Source organism: Euleptes europaea, chromosome 5 (genome assembly GCF_029931775.1).
Source record: "Euleptes europaea isolate rEulEur1 chromosome 5, rEulEur1.hap1, whole genome shotgun sequence".
NCBI lineage: Eukaryota > Metazoa > Chordata > Lepidosauria > Squamata > Sphaerodactylidae > Euleptes > Euleptes europaea.
The window spans coordinates 92,877,502-92,894,356 of NC_079316.1; the positions used below are offsets into that span (position 1 = coordinate 92,877,502).

The 16,855-nt window shown below is 40.8% G+C and overlaps 1 protein-coding gene across 1 annotated transcript in view; it reads right to left on the bottom strand.

Moving 5' to 3' along the window:
* TET1 (tet methylcytosine dioxygenase 1) overlaps positions 1 to 16,855 on the bottom strand; it is a 94,726-nt gene continuing 77,871 nt past the window's right edge. Inside the window, exons 6-11 of the mRNA XM_056849998.1 lie at positions 13,419 to 13,627; positions 12,417 to 12,567; positions 9,109 to 9,198; positions 7,583 to 7,720; positions 3,249 to 3,588; positions 1 to 1,266 (exon numbers count right to left, since the gene is read on the bottom strand). Of these exons, the coding sequence (XP_056705976.1) occupies positions 137 to 1,266; positions 3,249 to 3,588; positions 7,583 to 7,720; positions 9,109 to 9,198; positions 12,417 to 12,567; positions 13,419 to 13,627 (2,058 nt within the window). The 3' untranslated portion in view covers positions 1 to 136. The remainder of the gene's footprint in view (positions 1,267 to 3,248; positions 3,589 to 7,582; positions 7,721 to 9,108; positions 9,199 to 12,416; positions 12,568 to 13,418; positions 13,628 to 16,855) is intronic.

The following is a 16,855-nucleotide window of genomic DNA, read 5'->3' on the forward strand; positions in this document are numbered from 1 at the left end:
CTCATTTTTAAATCTCAGCCTTCAAACGGTTGAGATGAACAGAGTAAGCCTTACAAGGCTTTGTTCTTTAACAGCACCTTTAAAAATTATTGTATAACACTGCTCCAAGGCAAGGTTGTATAGTTGCTATGAAAATTTATGCCCAATGGTTATATGGCCCAGCAACCCGTGTGAGGGCGTAAGTAGACACCGTTATGATGTTATCATGAGTTACTGTTAATGCTCGGCGGGAGGGAATTTGGTTGAATTCATTGTCTTCATAGAAAATCTCTCTGGTGGCATTGGCCTGCTGTGCGCTCTTGTCATTGGGCTGCAGATTGGTATTTTCCGCTTCCAATCTTTCTGCTTCTTTCTCCTTTGCTCTTTCAGCCATCTTTGCCTCCCACAGGGCAATCCCATGTTTTGGCTCATTTAAGTTTTTGTGTTGGTAGAAGACTAAAGAGATCCGTGTGGGATGATTCCGGTTGGGCTTTTTAATAGGCGTCGTAGCATGTAGTTCACGGCGTGCACATTCGATTAAGATGGAGCCATGAGATGGTGCCACAGCTACCCCGCCAATATCACTGTCCAAAAAATTATGCTCACTATCAGACCACATTTCCTCCGCTTTCTCTTCAGAATCGGTGCTTTTTAGGAGCTCACTGCTTGGCTTGTTATCCACAGTGGTGGAATTGCAATTTGGGTTTTGTTTGAAAGCACCTTTTTTCACTGGACTCTCCTGGGAAGAGCAAATTTCACTTCTGATCACCTCTCCTGGAGCATTCAACAGCACTGATGGATCAGGGTTCATCAAGTGTGAGGCAGAAGAGTTTTCCAACTTCATTTCACAACTTTGCTCGTTGACTACTTCCTGTTCAAGTGTGCAGGGAAGAGATTCTCTGTAAGATGCAGGCTTTGAAATAGTACGGTCTTGAAGGAATGGGGGCATGCCATTCCTCTTCTCATCCAGCAAAATTTCAGTATGATCACTGGCTGACACATCAAAGTACTTATCTTTGGGTGTCACATGAGGTTTGTTACTACTGCACTGAAAATACCCGTAGGGAGTTGAAAAATCTTGTTGACTATTAGTCACTGGCATTAAACCACCAGGTTTTTGAGTTAATGGGGAACAAGAATGTAAGCTATCCAGCTTTAAAGAGGAGGAAGAAGCATATTCTTTTAACACAGAGCAATTTTTAGCAGTGTCTGAATTATGTTTTATGGTAGAAAGGTGATCACCAGTTTCCATTTTTGTTCCAGGTTGCAATGTATTAGTTTTGCTCCCTAAGGGGAAAACACAAAAATGTTTCAAAGGTTTAATTTTCCCATAAACTGTTCATAAAAACTGCATTATGAGAATTACAATTTCAACTTCTCCTGAATGTTGTTTTTTACAACCTTGTGGCATTTTTCCGATTACATTTTAAAACCACCTCTTTTGCTATGAGAGCCAAAAAATGTTGTTGTCATGAAAAGAAAGTTAGGTTTCTCAGAATTCTAATAAGGCTTGCAGGTTGTACGGAAGTATCTCAAGGTCCACATACATGCACTCATGGGGTCTTCATTGTCCATCCCTGGCCAAGAACTATCCTGCCGTGTTTAATGAACAAGTAATAAAAGCACTATCCTAAATTAAGGTCCATAATCAGACACATACAGAATGATAGAGCACTTTCCTAATTTCTGGACTGATTATATTAAAGTACAACAATCAAAGCTCAATTAATATCCGCTACTACTACTTTTTTTGTTTCATTTGACATATCTCCAGTAATACTTATTGGCCCTCCTCTCTGGTTTTGGTGTTTGTTTATATATTTATATTGAATTATTCTATAATTTTAAATGTTTTTAATTGTTCAAATGTTTTAATGTTTTTATGTGCCCTGCCTTGGAGACCCTGATCAGGAAGAAAGGCAGGATAAAGCTGTTTTAAATAAATACTTATGATTTTGATCTAGTGATCCATAAGCAGTGCTCCAGCCATGTAACTTGGATGAACTTCTCTCCCCTTTCCTGATCCAGCCCCCACCCCCTGGCCCTGTGCCTCCCTGCCAAACAGAAGAACCCTAAGGAATGGCAAAGGAGGTAGCATGGGCAGCCATAGCAGGAAGGATGAAATCCCCCCTACAAACACACAAACAGAAGTGCCCTTCTTCTGTTGCAAAGGCAGATTTGGATTTTATCCAAGCCTTAGTACTAATGATGCATCAGACACATGACGGTAGAGAACACAGAAGAGACCATGCCCCTGCCTGGGCGACAAATGGTGCATCTAACGTGGAAGACTAAATTAAAGGGAGAGATCAGGAACTAAAAATGGGGGATCTTGTTTAAGAGGAGGTAACAGACTGCTGGATGAAAATGGGCTGTAAGGGAGAAGCATAGCTGCAGCAAAGCAGACATTCACGCAAGTTTGCACACAACAGCATTTTGCCCCTACATGTACAGGAAAAGAGGCTTCTGCCTGGAAACAGGTGATGTCTATGAAAAAAGAAACTACATGTGAAGTTGCCCACAGTCAAGGGCCTGAGAAGGAAGTCAGAAGTGGAACCTCTGAATTATTATGAAGCACATGGCAAGAAGGAAAGCATCAGCAGCAGAGAAAAAGTAGCTGAGGAAAATGAACTGAAGATGGTAGACAGACCAGGAAGGAAAGACAAGAAAGAAGAGGTTGCAGTGGTACAGAAAGAAGGTGAACGAATCATGGAAAGGCATCAGCAGTCCAAAATACAACTGAGAAGGTTGCGGGTTTGGGGAGGGTGAGGTTACAAAGGACAAGGAGAACAAAGACGACTCCAAGACACCATATACTGTCAACAGTAATAATTTGCTAATCAAGTTTGAGAACAGCATCATTGAAATAATCATGTGGGAACTATTTCTGAGTGGTATGAAAACTGCAACAAATATTTCACAGGCACAAGCCTATATCCTTTCAACATAAGTGGAAGTTTACCATTCCTAGCCACTTCTGCGCCCCTACTAGTACTCTGTCCCGGATTTTAAAAGAACTGGAAGAAATCAATAGGACTGCCATTCTGCCTTTTAGTGCAAGCATACAGCAATTTTCAGATCTTTACAGCCAAGACACTGTCCCTCCTCATACTGCATTCAGCTCCACTTGGGTACTATTAAATATACTGATGCCAAATCCTACAAGGAACTTTATTGTCAGTTCCAAATTCTAGAGTCAGCACCACCCACTAACTGGCAGATTTCTAACAACAACAGGAAAATTTTTAAACTCAGTATGTTTTACATACCTAAACTCTGTGACGTTTTAGTCATATTTTGCAGCACTCCACTTTTCCCCTTTACAGGCGTGGGATGCTTCTTTTCTGCTGATGTTTGCTTTTCAACAGGCACCTTCTTTGCTTCTGATTTCTTCTTCTTTGTTGCTCTACGTGGCTCAGCTAACATTCTAACTTCTCGGGGAAAAGCAGTGAGCACCTGTATTGCTCCAGCTTTTATCTTGGCTTCCAGTCCCTCCTCTCTGCCAAATTCATCCGTTTGTGAAATTTTGTAAAGGGGTAACACATGCAGCTGTTCATCATTTGGTATCATTCCCACTGTACGGTTATCTTCTTTTGTTAAAGTACAAACCTAACAAAAAACAAATGGTACCATCAACTCCGAGTTAGGTTTTACAGAAGCAAACGAAGTAAAAACAGGTTCATAGTGCAAGTCGGTAAGGACGTGGTAGGGATCTCATTTTCCCTCTCCCTCTTTCTTTTAATCTTTTCTCCCTAGCATTGCTTACAGTTTCTGTCCTTTTCTTCTCACATGCCCTTCTTCATTTGTCTGCTTCTTCTCCTCACAACCTCTGCTCCCCTGCCACCTTCTTCGGTTCCTTTCCCGCAACTTCAGCTTTCCGTTTTTACATATTTTGCTCCTCCCCTCCTACTTTACCATACGTCACTCCTATAATTTATATTTTGCGGGTTGCCTAGTAACTTCCAAAATGGCCATCAAGATCTCCCAACATAGTCTCAAGACATCTCACTAGCATGCTTTTCTTAAAGAAGCAGACATTGCTTCTATGATTTGGATTTTTTTAAAACTGCAAATGTATTTTTCTACTTTTCATATATTTCTGCAAACCTGGGGCTTTCCACCAGGCTTGTAGAAAAATTCTCTGTCTGTCCCCATTATGTGTTTTTTTCATCCGTACTCTATGGCCCAGTTCAGAACTAGACATGATTTTCCCTTTTATACTTTCAGTAAGATAGGAAAAGCCACGCCCCCCCCTCCAAAGCATGCCCTGCTTCAGCTTGGAGAATAATTTAGCCTAAACAAGCATATGTTTCAAATACAGGCATTTCTGTACAAAATTTACCTCAATTTTATATACTGATTTACCTGTTTTGATTTATGCAACATGGCCCAAATTTTAAGACATTCAACTGCCTAATATTAAAGTGAGATTGGAACAACACACAGTTATTAAAATATTCTAGTTTGAATTAAGTAGTGAATAATAATGATGATCCACTAGGATAGCCACAGGCATTACTAAGCTTATTAAAGGAATCAAAGTTCTAATTCTTTGGAGTCTCAGCTAACGTGAAGGAAAGGGAACTAAAATGTGCCCTCCACATACTATGAATTCAGTGCCTATATTTAGCTGAAAGAAGACAACACTGAATGTAAAATGATCCTGCTAAAACAAGTTATATACAAAAGGTGTTTTATTACAATACATCACTGTAACTTGTATGTAAATATGAGATGGTCCCCTCTTCTTCCTGATGACACATACAAGAAAAAAAATCTAGACCTTTCACATAAATAGAGTAATTCCATTCGAACCCTCCATTAGTTTGAGCTATGGCAGCAAATCTGCTTGACCCATATAGAATCCCATAAGGACTCTGCAGTACAAATCAAACTAGATGCATAAGAAACTCTCAACTCAACAAGATCACAGAGATGGCAAACAAAGACCATTGTTCCTATGTATGTCAATATCATCTAATAATCTTTCAACAACTTCCTTTATCTCAGGTCATAAATTTAGATTACATTCTTCCCCTGGGATTGTATTTAAGAATTTGAGAGAAAATCTTGGCTCACACTTTCCTACCCTTTGCAAGACTTGCGTCAAGACTTTAATTATTCTTTCTGGCCCTTTGGGGCCTTATAAGAGGCTAATTTCATACTTTGGCACTTTCCTTGTTCAATTTTTCCATATTAGAGAAATGATAAAGTATACAAGGAAGCTCATGAAAAAGGAAATCGGTTCCGAATCTGTTCCCACATACTTTTCCAGTTGGGGAAAATACGTTTATTTTTTTAGATTAAACTCTTGTTATTCACATCTACCTCTTCCTATTTTCTTATCGACTAAACTTTATATAGCCACTAAAATAGTCCTTTGCAGGAAGTTTCCTTTAGGGAAAGAGACATCAGTTTGGAGGGAACAGGATGTCAAACTGAGAGTGTTCTGTTGTAAGATCTCCCCTCCCATTTAATCTGGTGCAAATGGGCTTCCATAATACCCAACTCCAAAAACCAGCCATATAATTTCCAAATAAACCTGTTATCTCCTGTCACAAATTCTTCGAAATGTGATCTAAGCCTAACTTGACTACATTTTAGCCTTAATTTAGATGATGTTATATTTGAGCATTCCTGGAAATCAGAGAGTCTATCACCTTGCATTTTGTCCACCATTTCCTAGTAGTATTCTATCCTATTGTTTTCTCCACCATAATGTTATATAAATAATTTGCTTTCCATACAGTCATGCCTCCCAACACATTTACTTGCAGCTTCATTATACAATAATGTACTGATGTTAGCAATGAAATGCTGATGCTTAAATCTACTTTGAGTTTTCCAACACTGCACAATGCCTATAATGATAGGGCTCACTTCCCCACCCCACTAAGAATTTATCACAGTTGCGATGCCACAATAAAGCCTAGACAGACCTACTCGCTCTAGTTCATTTTCTTTATGAACATTCTCTCACAGCTGCTACCTTCATAATAGTTAATCAAATCTGGCAATGCTGAACTTCTGTCCATAAATCCATTTCTACAATGCTGTCTGCAACAGTCAAACGAAATAAGACAGTAATCTTGCCCTACTAGCTACAACAATGACAAAAGGGGGGGTCAAGAAGCCGCTCTAACTGGCAGTGCAATCCTATGCAGAGTTACTTTTAACAGGCTCAGACTGGAGTAACTCTGTGTAAGACTGCACTTGTAAGAGGACAGATCAAAACAAAGCTTGCTGAGACGGTCTGTAGCTGACCCACTCTGGTCAGAAGGAAATTGAGTGGGAAGGCGCTTGCTCCTTGGAGGAAGTGTTGGGAGACTTTGCTGTTCTGCCCAAGGGAAAAGAGCATCAGCTCTGTCCTGAAGTAAAGCTCTAAAAGGTTCCAGTGGAGCTGCCCATCGGTGCGCAACCTAACTGTGGAAGTAGACAGAGGTCACAAAGAAGAAAAGCAGACTTTGACGACTGTGTTAAAGATGGCCATGCAATGCCATTCCCTCTCTTTCTGGGTGGTCCAAAGGCAGAAGGAAGACAGCACAGCTTCCTGAGGTTCCACAGTGCAGATTCAAGGGAAGGAGTCTCTGGTCAAGAGGAACTAGGTGGTGCTAGATTTGAAATGAGGTTTGGAGTTATGTCCCCTTGGTTTGGCATGAGGCCTTCAAATTGATGTGGTTATGGGGCTGTCTGAATTTTCATTTTCTTCTCTCCTCCCCCTGTAAAGCAGAAAAATACATTCTGCTTTTCCTATGACCAGTTCCAATGTACAGTTCAAGATAAACCAATGAGAGAAAACAAGCGCATTGGTACTGAGAGATACTCAGAAAATTAAGAAACAGACTTGCACTATTTGCTTCCCACTGTTATTTCTCAAATTCATTAGACCCAAATGCTTGAATTTCTGGAGTCAACATAGGACAGGTCTTCTATACTTAAAAAAAAACAGATATGAAAAAAATCATTTCAGTAAGTGCAGCTCTGAGCCCTGCAGTGGAGAACCTTCACATGTTGAAAGCTTCCCTTGACTACAACCAGAGTCTCATACGGACTCTCGTAGTCTTACCTTGTGCAGCCAAACCTCTGATCCTCTAGGATAAAAAAAACAAAAGGTGGATTTTTACTGTGGCAGATCCATGCCAGGATCCAAAAGACATGGGGGAGGGACAGCACATGTGCACAGATACCCTTTAAAAAGCTCTTGTACCAAACCAGTTTCTAGAAAAACCACACATACACACACTCTGGATCCAGACTTCTCTCAAGCTAAAAAAACATGAGCTTTAATCTTGTCAACTGGAAGGGCCCCTTGCAAGTGATTTTCACTGAATGAGGCATAGCACTGAAAAAACCAAAGAATTACAGCTCTGGTTAAGCAATATTTACATCAATAAACTCTAACAAACCAAGAAAGCTTTATTGCAATTCCATACTGTGTAAGTGAGGTTCCTTTACTGAACTTTGCAATGCAAAAAAGTAGAGAGCTAAAGGTTCAGAGATGAAGGAAATCCCATGAGAAATCCCATAAAACAAGAAAGCCACAGGAAGGCTCCAAGTGAAATAATTAAGCACTTTGGGAACAGGATCCAGAAACATTACATACCACAGTGCTTCCATTGTGCATGTTGTGTGTATCCTTATGGGCATGGGCACAGAAATCTATGCAAGCTGTGACACCAGAGAATGGACGACCATCCTTGGACCCAAGCCGACAGTCAGGTCCCAGGTGCTCGTTTTCCACCTAAGCGCAAGATAATCAGATTTTATTGTAAGGTGATATGAGAGAACATCACACAACCATCAGTTTCAGGGCTCTTTTTCATTCCAAGCAAATAAATCTATACATTTTCTTGTAATGGTTGTTAACAAACGTTTATGACTCATCCGCTGGACAATGAATCTGAAAATAAAATTAACTTTTAAGAACTTAAGACAATATTTTAATTCATAGGGTCACCATAAGTTGGAAGCAACTCGATGGCACATAACACACAAGCGCACAAGACAATATACAAGCAAGCAGTTAGAATCAATTATAACCATTCAACCAATATGCGCTAGGAGCCTAGAATGTTGCAGCGGACAACTTAGTATGGTTAGCAAGTAGAAAACCTAGAAGCAGAAATCTGAGAGTTGTAACACGCTAACTATACAATCCTCAGCAAAATTCAAGCGCCATGGGCTTAGAAAGCTATAACTACATTCAGGATTGTATTTTAACTAACATTTTATCTAAGCCTGTGAAACGCCTTCTTGGAATCAGCTACTAGCACGTGATGACTGAGAGTCCCATATCTTAGCACTTAGCAGTGCAAGCATGCTCAATGAAGTACCTTCAGTAAACACACAAAAAACCTCACTCTCCAACAGGCATTAACAGCCTGCTCTCTGCTTTTGCAGATTTCCACAGCTGCAGGAGCACAGCAGTGTTTGGCTTGTTGCATAGCTGAAGTTACTCAGCACCCTACATGGTTACAGCCACTCTTTGGCGATCACTTAAACTCACCCTACGATGTCTGCTTTCAGACATCATTAACACAACAACAGAGTCTGAAGTTGAATGCCACAAACAAATTGCAGTTAGACTGAGAACTTACAGGTTCAAGTTCAGCACTGTAAATGGTGCAAGGGGGGGGAGAGGAGCGGTGTGATAGTCTAGGATTTCAGGTTCATTCTAGTTACAACTAAATTGCAGTCAGCTTGTGACATCTGAAGGAGGCTAATAAACGGTTGCATGAACGCTTTATGAAAGATACTGGTATACTACTGCTGTTTATGTATCTATGAATTCTGACCCTTACTGAAGGCTGAGGACTCGCAAAAGTGAGTATATAAAAGCAAATGGACATAAAAACCCGATAATAGTTCAGAGATGCAGTACAGCTGCAAAATTGGCAAATTGCTTCATGATGTAATTTTATCTATTGTAAAAGTCTTTTTGGACTACCGTGATTAACATTTTAAACAGGAATTGACCATTCTGCTATACGACCAACTTGTCAATAGATACACTGATATTTTTGTTAGTTCATACCTTCAGGGCTGTGTGAATTTTCTGTATCAGCAGTATTTAAAATTATGAGTACAGGGACACTGTGTGTCTAAATTTTGTTATTTTCTGAAACCTACCTGGTTCTGGAAAGCATCAGGGGCAAGTCTCTGATACAGTGGAGCCACATCAGTAGCTAAAGTTTGCAAATTATTTTCCAGATTTTCTTCCTGGACAAAGAGAAAGAGAATGAACATCATACATTTTATAGTTTGTGAGGCAAGTCAGTAAAATTATGAGCGCAACATGAACACAGCCCTGGTATGGTATTTTTTCAACTGCCTGCGGCTTGAAAGACTAGCCTATAGGCACTCTTAAAGCTATGATAGTAAACCATGACATACTTTGAGCAGCAAATGGAAAAGTCAACGAATCAATCACTTAGTACAAAAAGGAATTCGCAAAGGACTTGCAAGCCCAGCTTCCCTCTCTTTTGCCCATGTTTCATTTGAGTCCAATGGCTACCAGAGATGTTTGAAGAGGCATCCTGGTGGCAAAAAAAGATGGACACATATTTGTTCTATATACAGAATATCATATTTGGGAACCCACTATATAATACTTATCATTACAACCATCTTAGTTATTTAATAGGAGTAGAGTTGATGTAGCATTTTCAAAAGAATTCTAAGTGCTTCCCACACATTATTTCAGTAACCATTACAACTGCCCCATAAGGTAAATCAGCATTACCATAATCTCCATACTGGAGATGAGAGCAAGGGGGCTAAAGCAGAGAAATGATACATTTGCTAAGGCCGATCACTGAGTTCTTGATCAGTGCAACATTCGAGCTAGGGACGTCCTGGCCCGCAATCTGGTCTGTTTAACAACAACAAAAACCCCAAAGACTAAAAAAGGTTTTGTTTTAAATTAAGCTTTTATATTTGATGAAGAAAATTCATTTCGATGGGGGTTAATAAAGATTTATCACCCTGTTTTGTACTAGCTAAGCTAAAACATTAAATGCACATACAGGTTGGGTATCCCTTATCCGGACAGCTTGTGACCAGAAGTGGTCCGTATTTCGGATCTTTACGTATATTGGAATATTTTCAATATAAATAATGAGATATGTTGTGGATGGGACCCAAATTCATTTATGTTTTATATACACTTTATACACATAAAGTGAGTGTAATTTTAAACAATATTTTTAATAACTTTGTGTGCATTGAACCATCAGAAAGCAAAGGTGTAACTATCTCACCAGAATACCTGTATCAACTGTCAAACAGGAACAACAACAAACTAACTAACACTGGCAGGCTTTCAGTCTCCACCTATGATGTAGTGTACCCTGTATTTTATTTTTTTAGGTGAGAGGAAACATTGAAAGGCAGCACGGATCTGCCTGCACGTCAGCTCAAAGGGTCTGGTTTTCAGATCAGTCCAGATATGGGTTGTCCGGAGAAGGGATAGTCTACCTGTATTAATATCTGTTGTTAACAGATTTGAGGCCACTGGTGGCTTTAGAAATGCAAGGATCTGAATTCAGGCAATCCAATAAGCTCTGAGTACAGGAAAACATCCCCGTCTCAATAACTATACTAAAAAATTAAACGGAATAAATAATACAACCTTTCATGAAAGGGTAGTTCTTGGGGGTTCCCTCCTTATGTTTAAAAAAAATCACAAAATAAGACTGGAGTGGCTAATCCCAGGAAGACACGGAAGTATAAAGGAATGACAGGTGGTGGTTAGTGAGATGTGGCAGGTTCCTTTCTCCCCAGTTTCTGCCTTAACATGAAAGCCAAAGTCTGGTATGGAATGTTCAGTGCAATTGTGTCACAATGGGCCAGGGTGTGCAGCACGGGGACCCAAGAATGGCCCCAAGCGAGGGTGCCCTTCAGTTACCAGGAGAAAAGGAAAGACAGGACTGAGCCCCAAGAGCACCTAAAGGTAGGCAGGGCCAAACACTGCCAAGTATTAGCTACCTTGTGAGTAAAAGCCTATTCATATGTAACTCTAGACCATTCTCCAATGACACCTCTGTGTGCATGAGGAATCCAGAGTATGTATGCATAACACAGTAATTCTGATTACACTGCTTTGGGGGATATTGTATGGATTTTGCATGAGCATACCATACCATAAACTCACCCACATACAAAAACAAAAAGAGCAACAGCCCAGTATTTTTTGTTGACTCTTTTCGAGATAATTGATCTCTCTATCTTTGAAACTATACTACATGCTATTCTTACCTAAAAGGTTTTATCTTTACATTTAACCTCATCTCACTCCATCCAATTCCTCACATGATCCATATCTGTCTGTACTTTGAATCTATCTTCTTCTGTATTTGCATTGCTATACATCCTAGTTTTATGTCATCTGCAAAATGATCAATAATCAACATTTAGCTAAAACGAAGGTACAAGAAGAGAAAGACAGCTCCAAGAAGTGATTTTTCCCCCAGGGACATTTTCATCTATAACATCGGTACTATGTTTATATTAAACACCTTGAAGGTAAGCAGAAGGTGAATGATGAATTTTTGAGTGGGCAGAGGGCATACGATGACCTGTCTGCTATGACTCTGCTCAGCAAAACGTGGCGCCTTCCTCCAACTTGAGGCTCTTCCACTGGCAGAAAAGTTACTTAAGCTGGAGGAAGGCGTCAGACTATGCTGAGCAGAGTGGTAAGGGGCAGGACACTGCGCCCATGGGTGGAAAGAGATCTTTTTCCTCTTCTCACTGCAATCTTTTCTGACCCTGAGAAGGCTGATTTTTGTGGTTAGGGGATCCATGCGAATGGACAGCCATGGTCAGGGGGCTGTGCTGAACAAGAGAATGAGGGTAAAATCATCCTCTCTCCCTTCTTCAGTGCAGCTCAGATTGCAGAAGAGGCAGGAGGGTGGTTTCCACTACCCTACCCTCCATCACTGCAGTCCCCTAACCCATGTGGCTATTAGTCCATATGGGTCCTACAACCCCATGAATCAACTTAGGGTTGGATAGAACTATTGGGGAGGATATCTACAGCCATCAGTGCCTTCCACTTACAGATTGCTGGTACCCATCCAACAGATGCAGAAGAACTATGAGGTATTTGAGGCAGTTGAGGATGATGTGTGAAAAACTGCACAATTGAATGAAAAAAAATTCAGGAAAGCATGCTATAAGTTGACAACATACAAGAGGCTTGGTTATTATTAGAGCTCTCTTAGTGCTGAATCTACATATAGAAATCCATGTAGAAGTGATAGGTGTATGGGGGGACAATGGCATTGCATTAGACACCAAGTTGTCTTGAATGTTTAATGAAGTGTACTGGAAGAGTGGTAAGATGATGGTACACTGTCTCTGCTATTAGCCATTGAAAGTAACAGTAGAAACTCTATGGAAGGACAAAAGAGTATGTGAGTGGAGGGGGAGACACTTACCTGCTTGGGATCATCTGTGAGGAGTCTGAATTTCCTAGGGACTTTGCTTCTGGCAAACTTACAGCCATTATAATACATACTCCACGAACAGCCAAAAGAGAAAGATGCTCCACACGTCTCTGGATCAAGACCTTGACAGGCACATGTACGACTATGGAAAAATAAGGAGCAGCCATCAGCTAGCTGAACAGCAAGATTCTATAAATGCATGCCTGGTATAAGTATGAAAGGAATATTCAGAAAACTGTTCACCAACAGTTTTACCAGCACGACCAATTTAAGAATGGGGTTGTACATGGACCTGGCTTATCACCATGCTTGCACATCCTTCCCATGTCCCTCTTCACCCTAGTTTAAAACATACCCTGGATACCACAAAGGTATGAAGATAGGTATGAAGGTTAATCACAGTTAATTCCCCCCTTCTCCAAGCCAGGATGCTAAGCCTACAATCATATGATGTTAGTAACCAGAGTTTGTTTTAAACCAATGTCCCATGCTAGGAGAGAGGAGTGAAGAGCAAGGTGCACATGGCAAAAAGCTATGGTTGTGCACATGCCAGCTTAATGTCCATTTGCTGTGACATCTGAGAACAGCCTAAGACATGGAGACAGATCCCATGCTTTGATTTAAGAAGGGTTGGTTATGATCCCTAGATGGCATCAAAAGAAGCATGGCAAGCTGTGGGCCTGGCCAAGGGCAACCCCTTAAAAGATGAAGGTTAATGCTCCTGCCTTTATATAGTCCCTGCTTTGCCAGCTGTGGAAATGCAGAGCAGGAAGCTCATGCTGTCCTCCCACACACACTTCATAGTGTTTGCTCAATCCTACCATACAGAAGGAACACCATCGCAAAATGACAGGTCCTTTGTATTTTCCCCCCAAACGGTATATATTATGACTAATCCAAAATCTAAAAAGGGTAATCAGATTCAGAAAGATAATTGGATTTGATAATAAGACTTTCGTGCGTCACAGTATCAATGTTACAGGGTTCGCTTACTCTTCGTTGAGTGCGCATCGACGACTTGTTGGACAGCCGTATTTTCTGAGACTCTGCGTCAATTCTTTGTACAGGGTGTCAGCCAGAAGGTGGGGGATCCCTTCCCAAGCCAAAATAAGGATCACAATGACTGCTGTTTGACAGTGATGTCCTGCACGCTGTCGGACCAAGCATAACAGCTTTTCCTCTTCACTGCTTCTTCTTATAACCTGCAAAAGCAAATTTAGTTGTCTTCAGACTGAACAGAAAGGATTTAAGGTTCTGATGACAACTATTCACAAAAAGCCAGCTCCTGTGCCGGATTCCTTCTATGACAGTAATTGTACTAACACCAATTTACTGCTTACTTACTACATTATTTGCTACTGCAGTGTCCATCACCATCATAGCTTCCTTGTTAAATATCCAGAATCTGCCAAGACTGTGAGCATCTGAGATTGAATGCGATTTGCAGACAACATTTGTGGTTTCTAAAATTGTGGTTTTATATGATTGGTTTCAGTACCAATTTCTCCGAGACTTCTTCAAGGAACACAGTAAACACTATTCCACCTTTTCTATTACAACATTCCATTCAAATAATGAGGGCCACTTGTGTAATAAATTGTGCAGTCATCAATTACAACATAATTTCCTAACTACATTAAAATGTTGATTTTCAAATACTGAAAATGATATCCTCATGAAGAGTACAGTAGTTCCCTGCATGGGTGCTGTGTTTATACACACAGACAGCTAGAACAAAATTTCATTTCTGATGTGCACACCAGATGTGCACACATACTATCAGTGTAGGCCTACTGCAGCAAACAGGAGGTCTGCATGTGGCAATGATATCCCAACCCTCTGCAAGGTCATGTTTCCCAACCAGCTAGAGAGGGGCTCCAAGCATGGTCCCTGTCAGTGCCATGGAGCCTACCACACCTTTCCTGGTGCCCACCAAAGGCTTTTAGAAAATGGGTATGGCCAGTGGGCCTTTTGCCCAGCAGAGCCACTGGAGAGCTGATTGACTGTACGATTTTTTAAAAGAAATGTTTTGGCAGCAGCTGCCACCACAGGCACAAAAATCTTCACTGTGACTGAAGGTAAGCGGGGTATATGCATGAAAATTATTTTTAAATAATACATTCATTTTGAAAAGTATTTATTAAGCAGAGCTACTGCCTGAAACGTTGAAGAGTTACTATTAGAGTTATGCATAAACTCCCTCCCTAGCATTTATTGGTTGGCTCTGCCTTCTGTGGCAGTCATTTCATTACTGGCTCCACCTCCAGTGGCAGCCATTTTGTGGTTGCGCCCTCCAACCTGTGTCAGGATTCCAAAGGTGCCCACAGGCTCAAAATGGTTGGGGGCTCCTGAACTGGGGCATGCAGGCTGGCTGGCGGTAAGGAAAGTCTGTACTGATCTCCTGTTCCTTATAACAGATTGATGCAGTGCATGCATACATTAAGAAAGTCTGTTCTGCAAGAAAAGACTGTGCCTTGTGTATTTTGGCCAATTAGTCTAAAAAAGGAGATGTACAGAATAGTAAAAATTGGCTGGTAGTATCTCACAAGCTGTCAAATGAACACTGAAGACAATGAAAGACAAAACAGAAAAAGTAGTTAATGCTCAGGTATCCACACAGCAGCCTAACAGAAATAGATTCTGTACCTCTTCACCAAAGATAACCATGGTCAAGCATTATTGAAAGGGTAATGTGTGCATCTGTCCTATCTGAATAAAACTCAGCTAAATCATTTAAGACTGATAATGGGAGAACACACAAATCAAACCAAATGCAAGCCAGATTCTTAGGAAGCTGCAAATCATAAAGTACTGGGCTTGCAAGCATATTATGTCACACATACAGATGAAATAAAGCAGACGAGACATAAGAAGGCCAAAAGAAAGCCCCAGCTGCTTCAGTAGCGGTTTTAATAGATGGATTGCAAAGAAAGACCCGTCAGGTCCTGCAGCCTCAACCAGTGATCCAGATGACTTTAACAGTAACATAGGATCCTAATGCAAAGCCGTCACTGTGTAGCGTATTTGCCTTTGAGATATCTCCCCTCCTTGCAGTACAAGTTGGACGTACTTGCCACAAAATTGCCACAAAAACTTTCAGAATCCAACAGAGTATGCTTAGGTGGACAAACAGGTTCAACCTTACAAGAAGAGTACAAGCTGAAGGTAATTTAAAACTGAGACACCAAAATTAAAAAGTATCGTATACAAGACAGGTCTCACTGTCTAAAAATCTCACTGATTTTTATTGGTGGCACAGGGATTCCATCTTCTGGTCCCTGGCAGAAGCTTTAATAGCTACATGAAACAGAAATTTACGATCTTTCCCCCACGGCATCATCACAAGGCAGTAGCTTCAGCTGATAAATCTCTGCATATGACCCAACTGCTGGATATTCATCAGTAAAAAGTGTCATCCATCTCCAAATTCAACAAGGAACTCATCCAAACACAACGCCCCCCATTTACAAACCTTAAAGCCAATATTTGAAAGTACTAGACAAAAAACAGAAATAAAGCTTAAACTTTTAATATCCTTAATACCATACTATTTTCGAGGTTGGATCCAGCAGAGAATTTTCATGGTGCAAGAACATCTGCCTACAGAACACAACTTTCTTGGCTTTGCCCCTCTCACAACAGCTCAACATGCCCCCTGAAATTCTATTCTTGGGATAGCCTCTCCCTCAAAAACAAGATGGGGGCGGATTCTGGGCTGCCACAAAAAGGGGGACTCAAGAAGATTGTGCTCCATGGGAAGTCTTTGTGCTCTCAGAAATGTTGGATTGGAACCAACCCTTCAACAGCAACACTCCAAGTTAGATCACTGTAATTTCTAGATGCCCCAGAAGCTGCTGGGGCAACTGAGACTGACTCACCACTCATTACATGTACCTTAGTAGACAGAAGGACAATTGAATGCCTACTGTACAGCTAACCATTTTTCATTTTAACTAGAATGCACTGTGGATTAAACTCATGCCACATTAGTCAAAACATGCTAAAGAGCCTATTTGCAAGCCTGTGAAGTGGAAGTGATGGGGGTGAAGAAGAGGTTCTTTTTTGCCACCACTGCATCAGCTGAAATGTCCAGCAATGCTGCCTAGGGTCATTCATCTGGGCAAAGCACCCTTCAAGAATCGGATTTTGATATTGACTGTGATGATTTTACAGGATTCTTTGCTGATAAAGTCTCTCTGTATATGAGTGCTGGTGATATCCACTCAGAGTTCTATTAATAGTTTTTGGTGGTTTATCAGACTGATGTTGACAGACTGCTTGTTTGTTAATCATGGCCTATGCCTTGGACTGCTTCCCATCATGGCTGATTAAATAATGCAGTGAACAGGTGAGAGCCCTCTGGCAAAGACTATTAATGTGTCCCTGGTTCAAGGGAGGTTCACTTAACAGCTGAAGCAGGCTGAAGGAGC